The sequence below is a fragment of the Macrobrachium nipponense genome, chromosome 45 (assembly GCF_015104395.2).
Source record: "Macrobrachium nipponense isolate FS-2020 chromosome 45, ASM1510439v2, whole genome shotgun sequence".
In the NCBI taxonomy this organism is placed as follows: domain Eukaryota; kingdom Metazoa; phylum Arthropoda; class Malacostraca; order Decapoda; family Palaemonidae; genus Macrobrachium; species Macrobrachium nipponense.
In genome coordinates, this window is record NC_061105.1 from 26,993,279 (window position 1) to 27,011,868 (window position 18,590).

General features: G+C 36.7%; 1 protein-coding gene across 1 annotated transcript in view; it reads right to left on the reverse strand.

Annotated features, from left to right (window-relative positions):
• The window catches only part of LOC135214122 (neuronal acetylcholine receptor subunit alpha-9-like), a 47,225-nt gene extending 30,583 nt beyond the window's left edge, over positions 1 to 16,642 (reverse strand). The window contains exons 1-3 of the mRNA XM_064248221.1: positions 16,514 to 16,642; positions 9,282 to 9,405; positions 7,854 to 7,940 (exon numbers count right to left, since the gene is read on the reverse strand). Of these exons, the coding sequence (XP_064104291.1) occupies positions 7,854 to 7,940; positions 9,282 to 9,405; positions 16,514 to 16,522 (220 nt within the window). The 5' untranslated portion in view covers positions 16,523 to 16,642. The remainder of the gene's footprint in view (positions 1 to 7,853; positions 7,941 to 9,281; positions 9,406 to 16,513) is intronic.
• Positions 16,643 to 18,590: the final 1,948 nt, after the last annotated feature.

Genomic DNA, 18,590 nt, shown 5'->3' on the forward strand with positions numbered 1-18,590 from the left:
CATTTACTGGAGCGAGAAGGCCTTTCCCAACTTCAAACCCAAGATACTGCACAGTTGCCTTTCCAAACTCACTCTTCTCTAGGCTGACTGTTAGTCCTGCTTCATGTAGCTTCTTGAAAACTTTCCTCAGAATCTTCAGATGTTCTTCCCATGATGTAGAGTAAATCACTATGTCATGTATACACCTACTCCTTCTACAGATCCTAGCAGTTGATCCATCACATGTTGGAATGTAGCAGGTGCATTCATCAGACCAAACGGCAGAACAGTATACTGATACAGTCCAAAAGGAGTAATAAAAGCTGACAGCAACTTTGCATTCTCATCTAAGGGAATTTGATAATATCCTTTCAAAAAGTCTATCTTGGAAACAAACTTGGCTTGCTCAATATTATCAAGTAACTGACCTATAAGAGCAAAGGATAATTGTCAGCCACTCTGATGGAATTCAGTTTCCTATAATCAGTACACATTCTAAATGAACCATCTGGTTTCTTTACTAACACATATGGAGAACTGAAGTGACTTGAACTGGTTTCTGCTAATCCATGTTGCAGCAAATACTCAACTTCTTTCTTCAAAACATCTTGATGATAAGGTGATAACCGATAGGCTCTTTGCTTTGGTTTTCCATCTTCTTGAATCTTGATCTCATGTTTGGTCAGATCAGTACGCCTAGGTACATCTGCAAACATTTCTGGGAAACTTCTAATTACTTCATTAAGTCTTCACCGTGTTCAACACTCAGATGTTTTCATTTATCCTCCAAATTTTCCAAAATTGAAGAAGTATTCATCTTGCTTTCAGCTCCCAATTCATAGCCATCATCGTCTTCTGTAGATGAAGTTGTTTGTGTTATTGACACAGTTTCGGTTTTAGTTTCTGAGAAATAAGGTTTCAAGAGGTTTACATGTATCTTCCTTTGTTGTCTTCTTCTTTCTGGTGTTTCAATCGTATAAGTTCTATCACTCAACTTCTCAATTATTTTATAAGGACCTTGAAATTCATTAGTGAGGGGAAATCTCTTGACAGGTAAGAACACTAACACTTGTTGACCAACACTAAAACTTCTTAGCTTAGTCTTAGCATCATATCTCCTTTCATTTTCTTTTCACTCACTTTCAAATTTTCTAAAGAGAATTTTCTCATCTCTTTCAACCTTTTCCTTAAGTTCCTCACATATTCACCTTGGCTTTCCTCTTGATTTTCTTCCCAATTTTCTGCGAGAATCTTCAACGGTCCTCTCACTTCTCTACCAAAAATCATCTCATTAGGTAAACATCCAATACTTTCTTGATAAGCACTCCTCACTTCAAACAATATTAATGGTAAACCAACATCCCATTCTCTTCTGACTCAGAACAATAATTTGTCAGCATACTTTTCAATGTCTGGTGGAACCTTTCTAAGGCACCTTGAGTTTCTGAATGATTACCAGTGGATAACTGTTGTTTCACTCCTAACAAATTCATCACATCCTGGAATAACTTTGAAGTAAAGTTGGTTCTTCTATCACTCAGTACTATTTCTGGTATACCAAACCTTGAGAAAAACTCCACATGTTTTTCAGCAACTATCTTGGCAAAATATGTTTCTAACAGGGATTGCATCTGGATATCTTGTCACAGGACACATTAAATGTTAACAAGTACTCATTTCCCTTCCTTGTCTTCGGCAGCGGTCCAACCATATCTATAATCACTTTGCTAAAGGGTTCTCCTGTAACTTCTATAGGTTGTAGGAGGGCTTTCTGGATGGTTTCATTCGGTTTTCCAACTATCTGGCAGGTATGACACTTACGGCAGAACCTGCTAACATCTTTGTGAAGTCCAGCCGGAAAAAATATTTCATGATCTTCTCCACAGTCTATCTGATTCCCATATGTCCAGACTCATGAGCTACTGCTACCACTTGCTTCCTCAATGGATATGGAATCAAAATTTGATGATATTCGCCCCATACAGCATCTCATGGTATATCTGTAGGTCTGTACTTCCTCATCAGCAAAACTTCCTTCAGATAATAACAGGAAGGAATTTGTTGCATCTCTTCTTGATCAACAACTCTGAAGAACAAATCAGCTACCGATGCTTCCTTCTTCTGCAAGTCCATTAACTTCTCTCTTGTCACTTGACCAACTTCAAGGGTTGAATTCTCAATATCTGTTAACTTAGCTACTGTAGTTTCAGTACTGTCTTCAGTAACACTTTGACTTCTCGAAGTCTCTTCAGGAACATCAGGTTCTTCTTCTTTGTCATCGTCATGGGAAATCTCTTCTTGATCAGCATTAGGGGGAAACATCACTTCCCTGGAATAATTCTTCTAAGCACAAAGATCCTTCACTTGATCCTTCTTGGGTGTGTAAATCCTCAGTTTCTTCACTTGCAGTCATAGTCCTCTTCATACTTCTGGTAGTTACACAACGAGAAAACAGGTGGGGGTTAGTCTTCTCCAACTCTACTGTAGGACTAATCCTCAACTGTTTGTCTGTCACAACAGGACAAGGAGTAAATGGCACACCACCAACTTCATTCCCCAACAGAACATGTACACCTTCCACAGCCAGTGAGTCCTTTACAGCAAAATCAACACTTCCTGTTATCAATTCACATGACAGGCGTAAGCGGCATATAGGAGTTACTTCCTCTCCTCCTATACCCTTCAAAATAACTCAATCTCCTGTGAGACTCTTCTCCAGCTGAGGGTGAGCACCACGTACTACCACACTATGGTTACTCCCTGTATTACGTAATATTTTGACTGGTACCTGCACACTTCCTCCTTGAGCTGACAGCATACCCTTATAGATATATGGCTTAAAAGCCTCCACACTGCTAAGCCGCTCACTGCTTGAGGTTACATTTCCACTGGTTGCTAAACATTCAGCTTTTTTAGTTTCAGTCTTATCTGGAGTTTGATTCTTTCCCACACTCCTCTTTGTAGTTTGTCTCACCTGGTCACCTTTCATAACTTGACCAACTGGCTTTGTCAGCTGTTGATTCCGGTAACACTCTTGACTGAAGTGTCCTGCTCTTCCACACTTGAAGCAGACAACATTAGGTTTCTGTAACTGTCTTGAAAAATTGGATGAGGATTTCACATTAACTTGCTGAGGTGTAATAACTTGTGTACTCTTGGTAGTATCACTTGTAGGCTTCCCATAAAATTTGTTCCTGATACTTGGATAGACTTAAAACCTGGGCATTGTTGATTCTGGTGCTTGACATTGTAATTGTGTTTGCTACTAATTATATTGCAATCTTCACTCAATGTAGCAGCTTTGTTAAGTTTCTTAACCTCTCTCTCTCTCTCTCAAATAGGCTCTTATATGTTCAGGAATTTGCCTAAGATACTGTTCAAGAAGAAGCAATTCTAACTCATCAAAAGTTTTAACTTTAGCAGCTTCTAAACAACGTTGAAAACACCTTCTTACTTTATAAGCATAATCTAAGAATGTTCCTTTCTCATCTTTTCTTAAATTTCTGAATCTTTCATTGTAGTACTATGGGGTCATCTGGTAAACTTGTAGCAAACTGTGTTTAAGTATCTTGTAGTCTTTACACTGATCAGCTGTTCAGGCTAGATAAGCACTTCTCCCTTTACCAATTAAGACACTTATTGGCAAAACTGACCATTTATCTTCTGGCCATCCCATACCTGAAGCCACTTTCTCAAAGTGATCAAAAAAACTCATCTGGAGCTTCTTCAGTAAACTTAGGGATTAACTTCTGTACTCTTACTACATCATATACAAGGTCTTGATTACCTAGGGTAAGGTTAGACAGTGTCACAGGTATTGTGGATCTAGCTCTTATCAATTCTATCTCCCTTTCATGTCTTGCGAATTCTCTTTCCTCTTTTATCCTTTCTCTTTCCTCTTCTGCTGCTTTTTCTTCTTCTCTTTCTCTTCTTTCTCTTTTCTCCCTGTCTTCTCATTCTCTTTCAGCTTGCATTTTCAGCTTAATCAAATTCTCTTCTGCTTCAGTGCGTCTAAGTTCTAACTGTGCATCACTTTTCTCTTTCGTTTCTTCTTGCTTATTTATAAGATCAGCACGTGCTACATTCAACAACTCTTGAGCCAATTCTAACTCATCTCCATCAGTTATTCTACCAGAGTCTATCAATGATTTCATAGCAATACATCTTATTTGTGTCTTTACCATACTAGTAGACACATAACCACCACATGCCACTGCTAAAGCGCTCCACTGTGCCTTGGTCAGAGTGGTTTCAGATAACACTTGGAAGGGGCTGCTAAAAATTCCTGAACCTTGAACTGAGCCATTTTCTCTAAGTTATCAACTTACAATTCAATACAATAAATGCAAAACAAAAACTATGTGGTCACTCTCCTAACAAAATATATCTCTAACACCACCAGTATATACTAGAGTGATAATGTAATCTGTTTTCCCTGGTCTCTGGGCACCATTAATACTTGTGACGAAGTGTCCAGTATCTGGTTACTACACTTACCATTCATTAATTGTTACCTCACAACCTTCATCACAGGTAAAATACGACTGAATACTCCAAAGGTAACAGTGATCCCTTAAATAACTTACCAGTATTGCAGAAAATCACACTAAGTTCATCAAAACAGGTGTGAGGTAATCCTATATGTAATTAAATTAATCAAAGGGCATCACTCCATTAACTACTTTAAAAGTCAAACTGAAGGAAAACAGCTCAATTACCACTCTATGTTTCTACCTAAACACATCATAATTATACTGGTGAAAAAAAAACTTATAAAAATTCTAAATACAAAAATGTATTATCAAACTAAAAATTTATAAGTGGAATTCACAATATCAGGGAAAATTACTGTTATTTGAAAACAAAGCAAAGTTTAATTATTCTTGAATCAATTAAGTCAAATTAAATCAAAATTAATTTATCACAAAATTCATGAAAATTAACTCAATCGAAATTCAAGTGTTAGGCAATAATTAAAATTTGGAAATTAATTCACAAGTGCTAAACAACACTAAAACTTGAAAAGAATTCTAAGTAAATGCAAATTCATTCACAAGTGTTCAATTCAATTAAATGTGCAATGATTAAGTAATGAAAACGACCAAGTTAATCAAATTGTGAATGCAAATGAAAACACAGAAAAATGTGGAAAACAGCAAAATTGTAAAAAGCACCAATCACACAGAATATAAAATAAAAAACACACACTTCAATAAGAAAATGGATGAATGCGCAAAAAATCACTTCAGTAAGAAAATTGGATAAATACACTAAAAAACCACTTCAAAAAGAAAATAGACAAATGCTCAGAAAGTCACTTCAAAGGAAAAAACACAAAACACAAAAATTTGCAATGTGTAAAAATCTATACTTTTTTCATGAAACCACTGTAACTATTAGTTGCAACTAATAAACTTTCAATAACACACATTACCTTGGTACCAATTTTCTTTCTTCTGCTGCTAACTCCAAAAATTTCACCAATTCACAAAAGGAAAGGCAATGTTTGTTCAGATTCCACAAAAAGCACCAAATAATACTAAATAACTCTAAGAAATCCGAAATCTAAAATTTATGAGTGACCATTCAGTAAGTATTAAAATCTTTATGTTACGTTAATATCAAGTATGGCAAGGGAGAGAGAAAGGAAGTGACCTCTGAAGCCAGGGATTCAAAGTCTGTAATGAATCTTTCTCTTTTCGCACGGAAGCTGAAAACAGTGGATTTCGCACAAAAGGTTTTGGGAATGCAAAAGATGATGCAATCTTTCTAGAGGCTTCTAATATGATGTAACTTTACAGAAAAATCATGAAATCTTCACGGGCTATTCGGCAAAGACATACACGTATGAAACCAGTAGTATGCTCAACAAAGACACGTACTCGATCAAAACAGAAGTCCCTTATCAGACGTGATGATATGTATTCAAAACAACACGGAGATCTCGAGTTCCTCTACTCAAACGTGTTGACAGGTTTCCAAAACAATTTCTATCTTGGAACGGGCAAAGTTAATCTCTCTCTCTTTACATTCTACATTATATTAACTTATACCTTATGTTATGCGAAATCTGAACATACATTTTAGACATCCTATAACTGTAAGCTAAATAGGGAATCTGAAAATGTTGCAAAACTCTTTCTAACATTTCATACAGTCAAAGAGAAGATATATGCATTATAAAAGTAGCAGCATATATATATATATATATATATATAATATATATATATATAATATATATATATATATATATATATATATATATATATATATATATATATATATATATATATATAATATATATATATATATATATATATATATATATAATAACGAGATGGTCAATCTCGTTATCACTTTGGTAGCGATGGACCAAGAGCGGCGAGCAACTGGTAATTGGTAACACATTCTCTCGCTCTCTCTCTCTCTCTTTCTCTCCTGATACCCAACAGCTCTCTCTCTCTCTCTCTCTCTCTCTCTTTCTCTCTCGTTCCTCATCGTCTCTCTCGATATACCTCCCCCTCCATTATCTAAGGTCATCAAATCAGAGTCGTGAATTACAAAAATATGCATTTATTTAAAAGCAAAGTATTATCTGAATAACTCAGATTCTTAACAGAATGATTGAATGAAATGTTAACTCAGAAGCCCAAATAACTCAGATAACCCTCGGTAATTAATCAAACATTAACATTAGTTTAGCCATAACACTAGGCACAGTCATCACAGTAATTTTAGTCTGTACACCATTTCTCCATGAACTACATGACTTAGATTCTCACCTGATAATGACGTCATATAGAACATTCTGGAACAATTTAGGTTGTTCGCTCATCCAAATATCAGAAATGCATGAAGACAAGCGTACGTGCGTTTGTACGCCAATCAAAGCGTGTGCAAGACGGAATATATTCTGTTAGTGATTCGAAGGCGATTCATATTATAGCAGACCAGGAGAAGGCGTATGTAGTAAAGACGAATTATGGAACACTGAACAATTTACAGGTGCCCGAGAGAAGCTAAAGGCAGTGAAAAACATTGAATTTCTCATAAGTTTTTCTCCCATGTATACAGTAACATTTTTTAATTTTCATTCCCTATATTTTATGCTCATCCATTTTTATTTTTGATTTGTGAAGGTTACGATTTCTTTTCCCTCTGGTGGATTCATGTTGCCAAAATGGGAATTCTGACTTTCATTTACTGACATTTCTGAGTTTGGGGAAAATTGTGATATCTATGTGAGCTATCGTGACTTAGTGTGGGAACTAGCGAGGTAATCCTTAGGGATGACTTTACGTCATTTTTAGTTGCGTTTTCAATTTAATTTTCTTTATCATGTTAGTTTTTAGGGAAATAAAAACTAATGGTTTTCAGAATAGTAGCAGGGATGCGGCTTGCAGTCTTCCTTTCAAGGAAAGGTTCATTGAGGTCGACGTACTAAGTTGTCTTTTTGGACAAGGACAAACCTTGGACCTCTTATATATATACACGCACAGTAGTTGTAATTGTTATTGTTTTTGTTGTTGAAATAATCATTAAGCAAATTTCTGCTACTAATAATGATTTATTGAAAGAAAACTATGTTCTATTATTTATATCCATGGGGTGGAGGGGGGCACGTGACCAGGTGCCCTCGCGCCCTTAAATCTGCCACTGTTTCTCGCAATGTACCCACAAGATGGGATTTTCCATTTTCATGATACAGTTAAAATTCATCTTGACAGATTTATCAGTTTACTTAATTATCTTATTTCACCTATAGCTTTAAAGCACCAACGAACACTCATGTCAATACCCACTAGCAAAAAATATACAACTTGCGATATCAGATGCATTTCATGTCTAAGGTTCCAAGCACTCAGAAAACTCACCACAAATATTGATCAGAATTCCTGGCATGATGAAGAAGAAGAGGGAGAAGACCGTGCGCCTCTGCAACTGTACCGTGTAGGTCAGAGCTGAAATACATGAAAGTTGTAAATTAATGTTTGTCAGTTCGATTCATTGCTGTAAGAGGTTCTAAGTTTTTGTAACTGTATTCTGTGTGACTACGTTTTTTTTTCCGTAAAAATGCAAGAAAAAAAAAGCACTCCACCATTCCAAAGTAGTTGAGCTTTTTCGTTAAAACCCAGGTAAATTAGGCTTTTACTCTATCCGTTATGACGAACAGAGTTTGTCATTCGACACCAATATTACATAACACAAGAGCAATTACCTATAATTATGTAGCATATGACTTACTACAGTTTTTGACGTAAATAGGAAGTAATTATTTTGTGTGATGAAAAGGAATGAAAGGTAACCATGGAGAATGAAAACAATTTGTTGAACTGGTTACTGTGGAAACAACCAAGTAAACTATGAGAGGTGGGAACAACCATGAAATTGGAAAACCTACTATACTATGAAATGTTGAAATAACCTATTAAACCATGAAATGTGGATGCAGCCTAGTAAACTATGAAATATGGAAACAACATATTAAACTATGAAATTTGGAAATAACCTATTAAAACTATGAAATGTGGATGCAACCTAGTAAGCTGTGAAATATGGAAAGAACATGTTAAACTATGAAATTTCGAAATAACCTATTAAACTATGAAATGTGGATGCAACCTAGTAAACTGTGAAATGTGGGAACAACATATTAAACTATGAAATGTGGAAAAAGTTACTAAACTATGAATTGTGTAAGCAACCAAATAAACTAGGAAAAGTGAAAACAAGCTATTAAACTACAAAATGTAGAAACAACCTATTAATTCATGAATCAAGATAAGCTGGTATTAGTTGCAGACAGACAACTGGTAAGAACTGTGAAATCATTCACATTTTTGGCTTGCTTAGGAAATTCTTGAAGGTTTGCATATACCTAACCTGACCCTTGCCTAACCTAAACCTGTGACACAATACAAACTGGCCTAAAAACTAAACTCCTCTTACCAGATATCGTCTAATCTAACACTGTTTAAGTCCACCATACCTTATTAACATATATTGTCTAATCTAACAATGCCTACCTCCACCATACCTTAGTATTAAGTTAATATTACTTATACAACCATACCTTAGTATTAAGTTAATATTACTTATACAACCTTAGTAAACCTTATATAGCTTTACCAGACCTAACCAAACCTAATCTATATAATTTAACCTAATCTAACCTATATTTAAATGACTCGACCTAACCTAATTTAATGAACTTAACCTTGACCAACTTATTATGCTAGACTGGGGACCTGGAAATGAGTTAATCCCAGAAAGAGAGGTCTCAGATGAAAGATATCACCTACTTGGAATCATATTCTTGCAGCAAGGGTTGTGAACCTCACGTAGCTCAACTTTAAAATTCTCCAGGAAAAACTCTGGGTTGGAATTATACTTTGACAAATCGGCTGGACCTGGGACTAGTTGGATCTGGAAAAAAGACAACCATCATAATTATAATTACGTTATTTCATTTCAAAAGGGAAATATTCAGTACGTATCATTTAGCTCTTATTCCAGCGAACTTTCATGAGTCTGGTAAAATCTGTTTTCAAACATGAATTATAATAATTATCATTATTATATGCTGGAAGACCTTCATTGATACAGGTTTTATTGAAAATAATGACTATTTCAGCAGTGTTTATTTTGTATAGAAGTTCCTCTATTCTTCTTATTACTGGCTTTTCTTCTGGACTGAGCTTCCCAAGCAATTGTTAGCAACGGGTCTAATAAGCTCATTAACCATGAGATCAAGAAAGCTCTTGAGAAATGGTATAAAAATGAAGAAGTACCTGAAGAAGAAAAAGGAACCATCACCTTATACTACAAGGCCTTTATGCCCTCAAAGTACTGGGAGGAGGAGAACGCCATTAAGAAGATTGTGATGGAAAATGTCACTCCCAGCGTGGAAAGAAAAAGCATAGAGCTTGTTGTATATAACAAGAATAAAAGAACTCAGGACTTGATAATGGGAAACAACCCCTCACCCCCGCCAGGAGACCCCCTGAAGCGTTCCAGTGTAGTATACCAATATCAATGCCCTATCCGTAAATGTCCCGGAACATATATTGGCATGACTACTATGCAGCTCGCAAAGAGGATCTCACGTCACATATTAGAATGTGCTATTAAGAACCATGCCCTCACCTCATAATTATGCTCCATCCCATGACAGCATTATCAACAAAACCATCATTATTGGCAATGCCCCAGACCCAGGAAAACTACGCTTGCCGGTAGCCATCCTCATCCTACACAAGAAGCCCTCTTTGAATACCACTCAAGAGGCCCTCCTACTCTCTACTAGCATATGGAGAAGCCTAAACCAAGATGACATGGTATTAATAAATAATACCACACCAGATACGACCACCGAACAAGACACCCAGATCAAGAAACACCACACTACGCCAGGCATAACGTCAAACAACAGCAACGTGCCCTATGGGAAATAATCAAGAACCACGTTTCCTTGACCAATAGCAGCAAGCAGATCAACTTGATCATCTTCTACAGGAGTAAGAATACATGCAACCTTATCATAAAGAATAACCCTGCACTGCCACAGGATCCCTTGAAGAAGACGAACGTCATCTACAGATATTTGTCCAATCTGAGAATGCCTTGGAGCTTATATTGGAATGATGTCAATGCACCTCTCCAAGAGGATCTCCTGTCATGCGTAGGAAGGAACAATATTCAATCATGCAAGGACTGCTCACGATGAAAGAATCTGCCACTGCAACATCATTAGTAACTTCGAGGTTTTTGACCAAGCACCTGATCTACGAAGTCTGCAAATCTTAAAAGTGCTGCACATCGGGATAGAGAAACCTGGGGTGGTTTCCTCAGGTGAAACCTGTTCTCTCATGCTTATGTTCGGGGCTTGTCTTGCGTGTGAGCATTATTGTAGCACTGGGGATGAATGGGAGAATATTGATTTTCAGATACAGAATTCTGATTTTCTTGCTGGCTATGGGGCTGCTCGGTGCAGCTTTCCTGGCGGCCATGGGGAGGAGAAAGGTTTCCTGTGTAATGTTGAGGGTTGGTTTCTCCTTCCCAATGTGTAATGCTTCCAGGAGGCACAGGCAGTAGTGGGCTGTAGTCCAGTCAGTCATTTCTATATTCGGGATTATGTCTTTTCTTGTAATTCTCTGGTTATGGGCAGTTCTAGCGTGGTTAAAGATGACTCCTTCTTGGGCATGACGGGAAATTCTCTCGGAGAAATGCATAATGAGCCAAGCCATCCTCAGAAGGGACATGAGTACTGGTAGATCACCATGGTTTTCTTCAGGGGATCCTGCTGTGGGGCGGCTAGATTGTTATGCATCACCAGGCTGCTTGTCTTTTTACTTTTGTAGTAAATAACCAGATGAATATTCCTATTGGGGTCTGTGGGGCAGACATTATCATCTATGATCTTCTTAAGGACATGTTCATCTTTATATTTCAGATGAAACTGTCCTTTATAGAAGAGCTCTATGCATTTAGTGACATTGGGGTGAGGTTCCTATCACTACCATCCGTCGATGTTCCTCTTGATAGACCCTTCTACATTCAGGTTTGATGTCCATTGTTGACGAGGACCTGGGCGACACATAACAGTTCTTTGTGTGTGTCATTTCAGGAGGAGCTATGCAAGTGGGCCCTACTGGCATAGTAGGTGCTGAAGATGGAACCCTTATAACTCTCAGGGCACTTACTCGCTCCGTTCATACTCATGCCTAGGTTCATCAGCTTCATGTGGACCTTCATGTAGACCTTCAGCACCCTATGTCTTGAGGGCCCTCTCGCACTGCTCTTCTTGGAATGAGAGACATGAAGAACTGGAACGTGTGGTCCAGGTCTTCGTTGACAATGGACATCCAAACCAGAATACAGAAGAGCCTATCAAGAGGAATGGCAATGGATGGTACCAGCAGGAGCCTCACCCCAACATCACTGAAGCACAGAACCCCTCAATAAAGGACATTTTCATCAGAATATAAAGAAGATGGACGTGCCCTCAAGAACAACATCGGGAAAGTTTGCCCCACTGACCCCAATAAGAATACTCATCTGGTTCTTTACTACAAACACAAAAAGACAAGCAGCCTGGTGATGCATAACAATCCAGCCACCCCTCAGCAGGACCCTTTGAAGAAAACTAACATGGTCTACCAGTACTCATGTCCCACCCGAGGATGCCTCGGCTCATACATCAGTATGACCACTACGCAGTTCTTCAAGAGGATTTCCTGCCGTGTCCAAGAAGGAGCCATCAATAACCACGCCAGGACTGCCCATAACCAGAGAATTACAAGAAAAGACATAATCCCAAATACAGAAATAATTGACCAAACTACAGACCACTACCACCTGCTCCTCCTGGAAGCATTGCACATTGGGAAGGAGAAACCAGCCCTCAACATTACACAGGAAACCTTTCTCCTCCCCATGGCCGCCTGGAGACCTGCATTGAGCGCCCCCATAGCAAGCAAGCGAAGGAATCAAAATTCTGCATCTGAAGATCGAAATTATCACATTCATCCCCAGCATTACAATGACACTCGCACGCAAGACGAGGCCCGACAGAACATCAACACGGGAGAGCAGGCTTTGCTTGAGGCAACCCATCCCAGGCAGCCAATCAGAATCCAGCACTGATCAAGACTTGCCTATAAATAACAACCTGAGCATCTTGTTTCTCCAGATCTTTCTCAACCACGTCCAAAGGATGACCATTGAGCTGGTCGAAACATATCGACAGTACCACAACCTGAACTTGGAGAAGACCCAGAATCCAGACCACCGAACAAGACCACATAGGAATCCACAGATTTCTGATTGAATATTTTCAACTGAAATATTTCCCGGATTCCATGCTGTCCTTTTCCGATATGAATATTGACCAGTTCCTGACCAACATCACTGAACCTGAAAAGCTAATTATAAAGAAAATGGAAAAAATCCTGTATAAGATTAATTCGCAAAATGCAGCAATCCTTTTCATATATTATTATTATTATTTTTTTTTTAATTTTTTTTTTTTGCTCTATCACAGTCCTCCAATTCGACTGGGTGGTATTTATATTAGGGCTGTTGCCTTGTATAATAAGGCGCCCTATGAGGTAATGTTAGACTTGCGATAATCTTACGCTAAGTCGGTTGGTTATGCACTTCCATACTCATTGGAGTGTCTTGGGGTTTCATGATAACTAACGAAGTAAGTATCTTCTTTCGTTATGACGACGATGTGTTAAACTCATGATGATATCTTTCTGATGTGAGGTTCTAGTAGAAAACACGAAGTATAAAAAATAGTTCTATTCTCTGAGATTACATGATGAAGATCAGATATGATTATACAGGTCAGCCAATGACGATGGCTTGATCGCTTCTGCCAATGATGATGGCTAATTCTGTTCTGACTACTATCTCGTTTACAAGTCATAAAGGAAGCAGACAGTAGCTCGAACATATGAACATACATACAATTGACACACATTAGAAATCACGTAGGCCGTTTGAATTATAGGTCGCGGTAGTTGTCTCAAGCAGGAAGCTTGGACTAATGTTTCAAAACAAATGAATGACCACAGGTGACGGCATGTCAACTTAGCCTACTTTATTGTATACGCAATCTTAGAATACTTTATCGTCTCTGGTCTGATCACATTCCTGCAAGCAATCTGGTTGACCTCTTTAGTTTTAGTTTTTTATATATATGGAATAACATTCCATATTTTTATTATGTAATCACTTACATAAAAGCTCGGTTAGCTACAAAACCAACCACTGAATATTACTCAAGCTTGACTTGCATTTGACTTATAGGAGTATGATACAGACACTATGTGAATATATATAGATATATAAAAAATACTTATAAGTAAAAAAAAATTCATGGTGTACACAAATACAGATTCAAGTAATAAGATATAAGACACAATATGCATATGATGATATTCGTAAATAATAGTGATCACATGATATATACTGATACAGTTTTTCACTTAATCTCTTTAAGATACATATGCTACAGAAAATACTAATGCACTGTGATAATTGCATAGGATAAAGATTAACATGATAAAAATCATATTGTAACTGATAAAAATTCATATATGAATTGATAAAAATTATTAATGTTTATGCTGATTGATTCGTTGATTTTTATGCTAACTGTTATATATCTGCAGTTATTGGTAAGATAAAAGGTAACAGATTGATTATAGGCTACCTGATTTATTTATACATATGTATATGGATTCATATAATTATGATCAATTTATGTGCACTTTATACAACTGATTCACATAAACGACTAATCTAATAAGTGATTAATCTAGGTGCACTTTAAATAGATTCCTAGTGCGTACACGCAAAGATATATTTCGATTCTGTTATTCATGATCATTTATATAATAGATTCCTAGTGCGTACACGCAAGATATATTTCGACTCTGTTATATCCCACCGCTGCCACCAATATTAGGGCTGTTGTCTTGTATAATAAGGCGCCCTATGAGGTAATGTTAGACTTGCGATAATCTTACGCTAAGTCGGTTGGTTATGCACTTCCATACTCATTGGAGTGTCTTGGGGTTTCATGATAACTAACGAAGTAAGTATCATCTTTCGTTATGACGACGATGTGTTAAACTCATGATGATATCTTTCTGATGTGAGGTTCTAGTAGAAAACACGAAGTATAAAAAATAGTTCTATTCTCTGAGATTACATGATGAAGATCAGATATGATTGTACAGGTCTGCCAATGACGATGGCTTGATCGCTTCTGCCAATGATGATGGCTTAATTAGTCCATTGATGACCTAACCCATTATTATTATTATTATTATTATTATTATTATTATTATTATTATTATTATTATTATTATTATTATTATTATTATTTATTATTTAATAATGACTATGACATATTCCAATACAAAGTTCATGTTGACTTATTCTTCATCATCATCGCTACTACTTATATTGCACAAACGATATTATAGAACAAAACATGATGATTAACTTCACCGCATATTCCGAAAGGAAAAAAAATGGTCGAATTACCATTTTATTGTTTAGAGTTATTTAGTGACAACCGCCATGCTTGACTCTACTACTCTATGAAAAAAATTATGAATCATGCCCCTTTTTGTTTGTCTATTTACTGACAAAACGGTGATCACAGCTCTAGCATTATAAGGAAGCCTCTTGCAGTGACAGGCTCTATAGCAATGACATACGAGAGAGAGAGAGAGAGAGAGAGAGAGAGAGAGAGAAGAGAGAGAATCATTTCTCCTGTGGGGTGAAGGTTACCTCGTTGAGAAACCGTTTTTAGTTGAATAATGAGTGTGTATCTCTCTCTCTCTCTCTCTCTATCTCCCCCCCCAACCGCGCCCTTCTTCTCCACCACCTCCTACCCTCCCCCTGCCCCGCACCCCCCCACACGTACCCCTTCCTCTTCTCTCTATTATATATATAATTATATATTATATATATAATATATATTCTATTATACTATTATTAGCTTTTATTATATGTATGTAATACTATATTAATTGATTATAATATATATATAATATTATATATTATATACATATATGTATATATATATTATATATATATATATATATATATATATATATATATATATATATTTTCTGGATTCCTTGGAGAGAAAGAAAATTAGTACTGGAAGTACCATCCGGAATGGGTTTTTAATACACACACAGAAAGAGAACTGAGAAAAAAACAACAGACATAAGTGTCATTATCCGTAAATATATATATATATATAATTATATATATATATATATATATATATATATAATATATATATATATATGCGTTATATGTTGTAGGAAACAGTAACAACCCAAGGCTACAGGTTCAGTATGTGAGACGGTTCAGATGGAAGTGGAAGCCTGATATTTCTTGGGGAGAAAGAAAATTGGTACTGGAAGTACCATCCGGAATGGGGTTTTAATACACACACATAAAGAGAACTGAGAAATAAACAAGACATGTGTCATTACTCAGTAAACATTTTCTTTCTCCCCAAGAAATATCACGCTTCCACTTCCATCTGAACCGTCCCACATACTGAACCTGTAGTCTTGGGTTGTTACTGTTTCCTACAACATATAACGCAAAGTGAGCGAGCGAAGTCAGTCATCAGATGGTAATTCACATATGGTGCCAAGACTACTAGGATCAGCAAAGGCACTTGATATTAAAACCAGGAATTCTTTGCACTTTGCTACACCAATGACCGAGGATCATGTATGAATTTCTTAACTCCACGATTTCTTACCTATAGAAATTCCCAGAAAATCAAAGACGTTTACTTAAAATATTAAGGATGGAATTTTTTATAAGCACCAGAAACAGAGACTTGAATTCAACAAACGTTTCTCCCGACTCTCCTTAGGTATCTTTTGGCAGTGATTTCATGTGTCGTGAAGGTAACCTACTGATAAACCATAATTATAATCTGCAGGAATAAAAATATGGGTAACAAACAACACCCAAATCAATGCACCTGCTTCATGTCGTAGGTCCAAGAGGCGAAGTGTAGTTTACAAATTTGTTGATCGAACGGATAGTACTGGGTGTCCACGACACAGATGGACTCAAAGATCCCATGAGACACGAGCTGCACCTCGCCTGAGTAAAACACAATCGCATTTGTGTTCAGGATGGTACTGTAGTAGTCTGCTTGGGCACTGAAAAGATAAGAGGGGATTGTTATCAGACGTAACGGTGAGCCTTTCGAGTTGAATGCAAGTTGGAGAGCACACATGAGACTACATGGTTAGACAAAATAGTGGCTAGTGGAGAAAGATGGGGTTCTTCAACATTGTTTACTGGACACTTGCAAGAGAGAAGAGCCACTGAACTTTACGATGCTGAAGATTTTAAGGGACTCATTGCGACGCTTAAAAGCAACGGAGATGTTAAAAGAAATAACTGAATGTCCAGGCATGCTCGAGAGAGAATGTGATGGTTAAAATATATGACCTTCGTAGAGGTTAATTTTATTGCAGGTACTTATTTCAGCATTACTACTGCAGTAATAGTAAATGCTGTTTGTGGAGCTTTGTAAATTCCTCGGGCTCCTCTTACCTCCACCGTAGTAAAAACAGTGTGCTAGTAGTGCTAGTAAAAAAAAAAAAAAAAAATTGGGCGTAATGCATGTACGGAAAGGAAATTGCCGAACACTTACATCGCTCAATTCATGAGCAATAAAAAAAAACAGGCATCCCAAATAAATGAGACGATATCTAGATTGCATTTTCTGGCTACGGTATAAAAGGGATGAATTCCACAATCGGGCAGTAAACGGTTTGAAGGATCGACCAAATCGCCTAATTGTCGAGCTTGCAACTTCCACACAGTACAGTGATGCTCAAATCTCATGCGACATGACTCCATAGGATTTCGTTCAAAATTCACTAACAGGCAACCTAGCATGCTCCATATTTATCTAATATTTCAATGCGGAAACGCGATTATTGCATACAATATGGACATAATATGTCTCATAAGAGTGAAATCTGTCATATATTTCAAAACTGTAAGAAAATGTCATGTGTATCAAATTTCAGAAAAAACTCTTTCGAAATATTTTCAAAACTTCCGTTCACACATTGCTGAAGCATTTGACCAAAATGAAGTCGTCATCAAGCATCAGTTCAAATCAATAAAAGAAACACGAAAAAAATTGTCATAACATTAATAATACTTCCAGAGCCAACATAAAATTTGAAATAGTCCTATTTGATTGCTTTTACACGTCAATGCTGAAAAAATTTAAATATGTATATACAAAAGTAGAATGCGCCCACCGATATCAACGTGTGAGGGGAGCATATGTGACGTATCTATCATTAGTGTCGGTGCAACAACAGCCACCCGGTGTAACATAAGTAGGTCTACACTGAGTAACGACAATGAAATTATCTTGAAAACACTTACTTTATATGTGTTAGAGGACTATTTGGATTTTCATACATAATTAATTGTTATAATTCTTAAATATTTAAAAAAAATTGTGGCATACTAGCAAATATTCGCCTATGCAATTATTCGTTTTTCAAAGCCAAGATATTGTTCCTAGGCCTAGGTGTTAGATTTCTTTAGTTTACAATTAACAGCCACATCTCTCTATTAACAATTTCTGTCCAGAAAGCAAATGAGGTTATCAACCCATTCTTGTTCTTCAAGTTACCTTATGAAAGAATAAATTATACACCAAAAGCAAGTGTTCCATACGCCTTGATATTAATACTTATGATATTTCGATTAATAGTCATCTTCTCCATATAATTAAAATCATCATCTTTTATTCCTCAAAGAACAGGTAATCTCTACAAATAGAAACATTAGTAACATTACATCTCATAAGGCTTAGATTATTCTTTTAGGCCTATAAATCATTTTACAACATATAGGCAGCTTAAATGTAGCCTAAAACTTCAACATTCAAAGAAAACTGGTTGTAATTCAAATTCATATTACTATTGTATTCGTCAGATTCCTACTTTGAAAATGTTGTTATGACTGTTGAGCTTAGGTCTACTGTCATAATGCAGACGTAGTTATGTTGATCGGTCCGA